The sequence below is a fragment of the Gymnoscopelus microlampas genome (genome assembly GCF_963454915.1).
Source record: "Gymnoscopelus microlampas genome assembly, chromosome: 12".
Classification (NCBI taxonomy): Eukaryota; Metazoa; Chordata; class Actinopteri; order Myctophiformes; family Myctophidae; genus Gymnoscopelus; species Gymnoscopelus microlampas.
In genome coordinates this window covers 46,475,049-46,484,765 of record NC_139949.1, presented here as the reverse complement: position 1 = coordinate 46,484,765, position 9,717 = coordinate 46,475,049, and the positions used below count along the sequence as shown (strand labels likewise).

At 40.7% G+C, this 9,717-nt stretch overlaps 1 protein-coding gene across 1 annotated transcript in view; it reads left to right on the top strand.

Annotated features, from left to right (window-relative positions):
- Positions 1 to 4,248, top strand: part of LOC311057774 (FRAS1-related extracellular matrix protein 2-like) — a 191,407-nt gene extending 187,159 nt beyond the window's left edge. Inside the window, exon 27 of the mRNA XM_084074856.1 lies at positions 3,445 to 4,248. Coding sequence (XP_083930982.1) covers positions 3,445 to 4,053 — 609 coding nt within the window. The 3' untranslated portion in view covers positions 4,054 to 4,248. The remainder of the gene's footprint in view (positions 1 to 3,444) is intronic.
- Positions 4,249 to 9,717: the final 5,469 nt, after the last annotated feature.

Sequence of the window (9,717 nt, the reverse complement as noted above, 5' to 3'; positions counted from 1 at the left end):
GTTATCAGAAAAGATAGGAACCGTAAAGGAGGGGGTGTCTGTATTTATGTGAGATCAGACATTGTTTTTAACATCAGATCTGATCTAGATCACGAGCTCTTAGAGGCTGTGTGGCTGGACATCCTCCTCCCAAAATCAAAACCCATTTTAGTAGGGGCCTGTTACAGGCCACCTGATCAAAATAATTTCTACAAAATCCTGGAAGAGGTCTGTGCAAACACAGTCGATTTTGTAAAATCCGAGGCAGTGATTATTGGCGATCTAAACACCAACATCCAAAAAAATGACACCAGCATTTACAAAGCTTTAAAAAACTTTTGCAACTTTTTTGACTTTTATCAACTTATTGCCGAGCCCACAAGAATTAGTAATACCTCTCAAACCACCATTGACCTGATTTTAACATCTGACAGATCTAACATTGCAAAAAGTGGGGTTATTCACTATGGTTTGAGCGACCATTCCATCATTTTCTGCACAAGAAAGATACAAAGGTCAGCACCTGGCTGTCACAAACAAATCAAGGTCAGATCTTTAAGAAATTACAGTAGAGAGGCACTTTCAAGTTCACTTGGGAGCTTAAATTGGTCGACTGTTTTGAATTGTTCGACAGCAGATAACGCATCCAATTGTTTTAATTCCATGTTTTTACCAGTTGTTGATAAACTTGCCCCTTGTAAAGTAATTAGAAGTAAAACCAGAACTGAACCCTGGATTAACTCAGTTATTTTAAAGGCTATTGAACTTAGAAATAAAAGGTTTACTATTTATAGGAAAAATAGGGACCAGCTATCATCAGATGAATTCAAAAAATGCAGGAACACGGTAAACCGATTAGTAAGGAAAGCAAAAACAGATTTTTTCAATAACAAAATAACAGAAAACAAAAAGAACCCCAAAGAGTTATGGAGATCATTAAACCAGCTTGGATGCAAAAACAAACTTAAGACAAAAACACATAACCTAAATCTGGACATTGGAGGAAAAATCATACATGACAAAGCCGAAGTAGCAAACAGTCTAAATATATTTTTCACAAACATAGCCGAAAATCTGGTACAAAAACTACCTCGCCACTCAGGGTTATATGGGGAAATTCATGTCACATCATTCTATCAACGACAGGGCGTTCAGGAAGATGCTTTTTCCTTGAAAGAGGTATCAAATGAAAACGTTCTACGCAAACTTAGAGCCCTAAACCCATCCAAGGCCACTGGACATGACAACATCCCATCCAGATTTTTAAGAGACTCAGCCGAAATTATCTCTCCCTCAATAACTCATATAATAAACTTATCCATAAAGCAAGGTACTTTTCCTCAAGTCTTTAAAGTAGCTAGAGTAACCCCTCTTTATAAAAAGGGAAACAAGCTTGACCCAAGTAATTACCGCCCTGTTTCCATACTCTGTTCTATTTCCAAGATAATGGAAAGGGTTATACACGAACAAATAGAGAGTTATTTATCATCCAATAACCTATTATTTCAATTTCAATCCGGTTTTAGAAAATCTCATTCGACAGACACATGCCTGTTGTATCTGACCGACTTTATTAGGAAAGAGGTTGATGAAGGAAGATTTTGCGGTATGGTTATGCTGGATCTACAGAAGGCTTTCGACACAGTGCACCATGAAATACTTTTACAAAAACTCAGGGCTATAGGTTTTGATAGTGCTTCTGTTCAATGGGTAAGATCATATTTAGAGGGCAGAGAACAAATGGTGGACATAAATGGCACCATGTCCTCACTTCTACCACTAAAATGTGGGGTCCCACAAGGGAGCATACTAGGGCCACTCCTTTTTTTAATATATATTAATGACATGAAATCAGCTTGTGACTGCAATTTGTTTTTGTTTGCCGATGATGCAGCACTCTTGGTCTCAAATAAGGAAAAATCAGTGGTAGAAACATTGCTTAGCAGTGAACTTAAAAAAATTAGCATCTGGTTAGCAGATAATAAATTGTCTCTGCATCTTGGGAAAACAGAGTCAATTCTTTTTGGGTCAAAAGTAAAATTAAAGCGGTACCCTGGCTTCAAAGTGGTGGTAAATGACACTGAAATCCTGGCCAAAAAAGACGTTACTTATTTAGGTTGTATTCTGGATAATAAACTATCTGGAGAAGGTATGGCTTTAAGAGTTATCTCCAAGGTCAACCAAAGGGTAAAGTTTTTGGCCAGAGTATCAACATACATAAATGAAGGAGCAATGAAAGTTTTGGCAGCAGCACTCATACAGTGTCATTTTGATTATGCATGTACATCATGGTACAATGGTATCTCTATGATTTTAAAAAATAAATTGCAGACCTCCCAAAATAAATTAGTTAGGTTGATTCACAAGCTCCACCCCAGAACTCATCTCCTCCCGACTCACTTTAACAGCCTAGGTTGGCTTAGAGTAAAACAGAGAGTGTCGTTCTTGAAAATGTGTATGGTTCACAGGATTGTTGAAGATAAGGCACCCAAGTATTTATGCAAATATTTTTCAAAGGTCCGTGATGTGCATAGATACTCCACTAGGGGTAGCGCCACAAATTTTGTCCCATGCAAAGTTAAAAGCAAAATTGGAAAGGCTTCTTTTTTGTATTCTGCAGCTATGACATGGAATAGTTTGCCTAAAGTTACAAAAATGATTCGATCTACTGCCAGTTTTAAGTCTTCCCTCAAGAGTTTTCTAAATACCACATGGAACTGATTCTTCTCTCTTCAAACTAAATGTATGATTTTTGTTGTTTTATTTGTATTTCTATTTCACAGTACTTCTTGTTTTGTTTTTTGTTTTTCACTGTACATGGGACCACAATGGAAATAAGCCTCTGTGCTTTCTTGTGACATCCTTTTGACTCAGATGTGCATCTTTGTTTTGTACATATGCTTGTTGTCAATAAATAAATCAATCAATCAATCAATCTACAAGCTCACAACGCAGCTTGTAGACATGCTATTTTCACAACTTCCTAATGTTTTATTCTTCTAATTTATAGAATGTTTTCTTATTTTTTTACAAAATCTTTTTGAAAAAATGTTTCATGTTTTTTTTTCTTTTTTTTGTGGAAAATCTGTTGGAAATAATCATTAAAAACAAGTCGCAAGACACAAAGAACTACTGAGATATTTACTTACAACCCATAAAATTGGGTCCACGACCCACAAATGTGGTTCCCAAACACTGCTGACCTACGTAAATTAGCTTTCATGCTGTAGAGATTGACAACACTATATCCAATCACTGTTTCAAATGATATTTCTGACAAGCTAATATTTGATATTTTTCCGACGCCAGATTACTTCCATATTCCATACGTCTTGTTGCCATCTTTCTTCCATTGGACTTATTTATTCATAGACAAGCACACCGCGATAGACAGACAGACATCAACATCATCTCTCTTCTGATCTTAAACCCTCAACATGTGTTTTTACGTGTTCTGTTTCCCAGGTGGCTGCTGGCAGAGAGTGGTACATGCACACCATCTACACGGTGCGCTCCAAAGAGAGCGCCAACAGGGGCATCGGCAAGCGCAGCCTGGAGTACCACCACTCCGTGGTCGCCGCCCCCGCCGGCACCAACGACCTCGCCTTGCCCTCGTCGCCCCGCCGTTCCGCGAGGTCAGCCGGCGGCAGCGCCAAAGAAGTCCCGGCGGTGGCCGAGGACATCGGCGTGGACAACAACCGCGGCACCAACATCATGCACATCGCCCTGGACCGGACCAGGCGGCGGGCCGGCGGCGCGGGGGGCTACGGCGCCGACGAGCCGTCCACGGACGGGCTGGAACCTCGGCATCTGAGCGGCGCCGGCGGGGCCGGCGGCGAGGACGGCGTGGCCGTGACCGTGGTGGGCGGGCTGGTGGGCGTGCTGCTGACCGCGCTGGTGGTCCTCGGCCTGGTGGTGGCGCTGAGGTCCAGACAAAAGTCCAGTAGTAAAGGGGGGAGGAGCGAGGGGGGCGGCGGAGGCAAGGCCAGGGGGGCGGCGATCAGCGGGTCGATCAGCACGGAACCCATGCTGGTGGTGAGGATGCAGGACTGCCACGACAGCTCAGAGGTCTGAGCGGGTGGATGGAGGGAGGGATGAATGGATGGATGGATGGACAGGATGGACAAAAATGGGGAATCGATGGTACCTGGGGCTTTTTATAAAGTATTTTTGTTTTATTTTTTATTTTATTTTTCTTTAATTTTTTTTGTACACTGTTGCTGTTACAGTACTGAATAACACCAAAATCTGAGGTTAATACACACAGTAAAATCCTCATTGTACACTCCTTGAGTTACATTAAAGCCGCAATCCGTAAGCTTTTAGTCCTGTACCCGGGATTCCCGCGCAAGCTCGATGATTTCCCTATCGGGAGGTATAACTCGAACGGCGTTAAGACGGCGGCTGAAGCGGACTTCACGTTCACGTTCGGCGCGGCGACTCGCTCGCCGGTGCCCCTCGTGGCTCAAGTCCGCTTCAGTTTTAACAGTTTTTGCCTAGTGTGCAAGCGTTTCCGGGTGAGAGTTGCCATTTTGGTTTCTTTACTGAACATTCCATTTGTGCTGCGTCGGTAGCATGATCCTTCTGTCCTCTCTGGTGTAGTTCTGTCACGTGTTGTTGTTGTTGTTGGCTTTATGGCAGCGATTCCCAACCTGGTGGGGGCCGTGAGGATGTTGCAAGTGGGCCCCCAAATAATTATTGCCAAAACACTTAAAGGAGTGCTCCCGATGTTTTTCTTACATTTTATATTATGTTATGATATCCTAGGACGAGTGGTAGCCTACAGTAGAAAGATTTCATAACTCCATCCCATGTCTGCCGCAGCTAAAAACCTGTGCCTATGGTACTTGCGCTAAATCGCTTCCGGTGGGGCTCCGGAAGTCTCGCTAAAGCTAAAGCGAAGGTTTTCTACTGTACCAGTCATCCTAGGATATCATAACATCATACAAAAGGTAAGAGAAACGTCGGGCGGAATTCTCATTTAAGATTTTAATGATAACTTAAAAAGAAAATAATTGTATTTTGTCTTTAGAACATTGAAAAATGAGTTTTCGTTGTGATACCGATAATTATGGACAGGGCCCTTATCCAGAAAGGGTTGGGATCGCTGCGTGTTAAAAGTGCCTCAAGCAGCTGTTGCCCTCATGGATCGTCCCAGTGCTGATGCTTTGTTCACACTAGCGGCAACAAAAGCTACACAACTTTAGTGAGGAAATGGCGACGCTTGACTATGTCATTGGAACGCTGAAAAGAAGTTGAAGCCAGTTCAACTTTTTTTTTTTTTAGCTGTTGTAGCTGTCAGGCATTAGTTTGTATCTTCAAGTAGCTGGCTTCTATAGAAAATGGCCTGCCGTGAACACAGCATGAGAGTGCTTTTCTGATGACGCTAGGTACTGTAGCTAGCATCACACAGGATGAGTCAGCGATTTAGCGGTGCCACTTGGGGGAAGGAGACTAAGATGATGTCACTGTTGTTAAAGAAAAACAAAGAAAATGTTATTTTCTAAAATAAAATGATGTGTGAACAAGAACACAACCCTCCTCCCTACATCAAGTGAATTGGTCCTAAATGTCCTTGTTATCAGACAAGTATAAGTCAACTCAAAACACTTTACTTCACTTCACTGTGGCCGTGGCTTGTGATATCCATATGACTTTATGACGAATGTCTTTGTAAGACATCCCACCACGGCAAAAATATATATTTCACATTTTTCAGTACAAACACATTGTGAGTGGCTAGAATATACATTAATTTATATAATGCTTTTTCCCTTCTTTTTTTTTTAAGCATGTGAAATATATCAATATTCTTGCAGTATGGGAAGGTTTATCTGCAGTTTATTTCCGTTTCTGCTGGTTTTGGGTTCAGACAGTATTTTATTTATGTTTTTTTGTAAGCTCAGTATCTTTGCACCACTTTATTTCTGTGACCACACCACGTCTTACCTCTTTACGTTGACCGTGACATTCCTCCCCTGGCTTGCATCGTGTTATTGTGCTACTTATTCCAGTGGTTCTCAAAGTGGGGTGAAAGTTAAACGTTTGAGAATCACTGATTTATTGAAATATCACAGATTATATCAGAGGTATCACTAGATCATGTGTTAGGGAGCTCACCTCCTTGATTTGTATTGTTGTTGTGAACCATCCTTATGGTTGCTACTTAAAGCTGCAATCCGTACTTTCCTACCCCGGATTCGAACCGGTCCCCCCGCGCGAGCACAAATCTTTCTATTGCCAAGCTAATACAGAAATACCAGTTTTTATTTAGGCAGAGGATAAATTGTTTTGACCTACATGCAATACCTCTTTTCAACCAGTAGGTGTCCTACCTGACCACAGGATCTTAAAGTCTCAATAAAAAAGCAGGTAGATCAACTACAACTACCACAGTTGTGTTAGTTGTTTGTATTAACATACTCTGCCTTAAATATTGGGAAAGATTGTATTTTATTCACCAAACAAACGTATGGATTGCAGCTTTAAAACAATCTCGGCAGAACCACTTTACACTCGTGTTAAGACTACTAATAATTATGGGTCTGTGAACATGCTTATATATTATATCCATATTATTTTACCTTTTTTTCCCCCTTACGTTATGTTTTTTGTAAGCTGTATGTATGACTACTATGAATGTGACAGTCCAGCGTTATCTATCGTCACAAGACGCAAACAAAATGGGTGACAGTTACAGTTATGTCACCCCTGGATTTGAAACACAGACAAGGATAAGCTGTGGAGACGTCTTTCTTTCGTCAAAACCTCCGTCTCGTTCCGCTGTCACCTCCGTCTCGTTCCGCTGTCACCACTGGAAACGCACAGTATCGCAGCGTTTCCCAACATGTGGGCCTGGGGCCCACATGTTGGAGATAATATAACATGAATATTTCAAAAGATTATGTAAAAAATATATATATTTTTCTTTCTTTGAAACCTTGGAAAGTGAGTTTTCATTTGTGATACCGATGAATAGGAACTTAAAGTATAGGCCTACTATGTCACTTCCATTGATCCAAGTCGGAACACAATCGATTGATTGATCATTCAAATAAACGTGTTCTGAAAATGCACACGGCCCACCCACCTCACCACTTAACCCATTGGAGCCACCACTTAACGCTTCGAACCACTTAGCCCAGTGCTTCTCAACCAGTGGTCCGGGGACCACCAGTGGTCCTTAAGGGGGCTCCAGGTGGTCCCCAGCTAAATGTTGGAGAGTTGGTAACCAAATGGAGCCTTATCAAGTACAGTAGGTCTTTTAACTCTTGAGTATAAAATTACCCTTACGGGTCCATTTGGTTTCATTTTACACTCTCAAGAGTTAAATTATTGTTAAACATCTGCATTACTTAATTAAAGAATTGTTATTTTGATCAACGTTTGCCTGTTATCTCTCCTATGGTACCAACATCAATACAGCACGGAATTGTGGACAAAATCATATCCAACGATAACAAAATATTCTATGTTTTGGGTCTGAAGCAAAATCTCATCATATGGAGGTCTGTGGCTAAAATACCGAATAAATGTCGGACCCCGTTATGAAAAAGGTTGAAAACCAGTGACTTAGCCGAATGGCTGCCGTGTTAAGTGGTCAGATGGGTGGGCTCTGGAACGCTTTGGAGATTTTTAAATGGGTCCCTCGATCCAGAAAAGGGTCGGGAACCGCTGCTGGAGTGTAATCCTGTCGCCAAGGTGTTTCAAAAACCTCTTATTTTCATGCTGCCGCTGTTGATAAACAACACCATGCTGAGATCTGTGTTCCTAATTATGTGTCTCATACTGCTGTTTTTTTAATCGTCGTTAATTATTCTCTGACTGTATTTATTTAAACCTTGTTAAGCAGGATTTTATGCTTTGACGTACGACGGAGTACAAACGAAGCATCAGCTGGCGATCGGTTGGAGTCCAAAAAAAACGCAATCGATGAGGGATTTACAGTAGAGTCAAGAGAAGAGTGCACTGGGGCTGCGGCAAATACCTCGATATTGATACTGTGACGATAATAATATCGTATTGTGGTGATAATATAAATCCGACAATAGCTGAAAATAGCGAATGTGCAAGCTCACAACATGACGCAATGTGATGTGATGTACGGGAGCCTGTAGATCAACTATATTTTGTAATTTTGGAGTATAAAATAGGGCTTAAGTGGTTAAAACAAGGAAAAGAAAACTATGCCATATCACATATTACAATATACCAAAATACCAGACTGATATCTCGTCTCATATGATAATATTGATATATTATGGCTGTATTGCCCAGCCCTAGAGTAGACTCTCAACTCAATAGCCTGCTATGATTCCTGATGAATTTGAAAATAGTGACACCTTATGAAAGACATGCACTTTTTGAGTTCAAAACCCTCACATGCCAGTCCAAGCTATGCAATGTAATACTTAGCCAACAACATGTTATCCACGAGTGTATGATAATTTCCACACAAAGAGTCAAAGTTGATATTCACTTTGCATCTTTTGATGAATGGGTTTTTATTATGTATATGTATTTAAGAATAAAGATTGTTGATTACTGAGAGGTGGCAGATTAATTCAATTGATGCCCACACTAATACTGTGTGTGTGTGTGTGTGTGTGTGTGTGTGTGTGTGTGTGTGTGTGTGTGTGTGTGTGTGTGTGTGTGTGTGTGTGTGTGTGTGTGTGTGTGTGTGTGTGTGTGTGTGTGTGTGTGGCTGGAATGAGAGAGAGGTTTTTTGAAAAGTGCATTAACAGAATTGGATACATTTTGTGTTGTCCTTTTGATTATCAACCATCCTTAACAAACAAAATCTCCTTGCTAGCTTCATTTGATTAAATATTTTCATACTGTATGTCGGTGTGCTGTTTGCCTGCTGTCTTGATAGTTTTCAATGGGGAAAGAGTGTTAATTAATAAAATAAATTGAGGGGGTTCCAAGTGGACCCTTAAAGGTCTGTAACTCTGAGGGTTATTGTGTTCCTTGAAAATTGAAATTAAGTTTGAGAACTTCTTGATCTAGGCCATGTGCAATTAAGAAGTCTAGAGTGTGTTCGCGAGGGGCCAAACACATGCTGAATACAATCAGCTGAGTTTGGTAACCTTGTTGCATCAACAGTTTTAGAAGCTGTGGGGACATTGGGACAACCATAATGAATATTAAAATGTCTAGTGATTAAAAGCTGGTCAAAGTCAGTCGAGCTTCTGGAATGCAAATCCCCAAGCTGGTCTCAGAAACCCTGTGGCAAAGCCTTGTGATAGATAACTAGCATCGGAATAACACACTGATTGCAATTTAGATGCATGGCAAGCTGTTGGAATGATAGAAATCCCTCCATAATGGACAGGATGTCAAGTTTGTGGTCTTCAGTTAGCTGGCATATTGAAAAATGATAATAATAATACAGCAGATTTAAGAACTTTGGAAACTGGTTACTCAGTATGCATTTGGCAGCATCAGTGGTGGTAAACGTACTCAAATGTTAAAAGTATCAATACTGCAATGTAGAAGTAGGCTACTCTGTTACAAGTAAAAGTCCGGAATTCAAAATTGACTTGAGTAAAGAACAAAAGTATTGGTATCAAATTTGACTTAAAGTACCAAAAGTAAAAGTACTAAAATGTTTGAAAATAGCAGATCTACAAGCCCCCAACCTATCACGATGTGACGCGTTGTGAGCTTAGATCGGCTATTTTCAAATAGCCTATGTATAAAATAGCTCTGAAGTGGTTAATGTATGTTTTATACTGT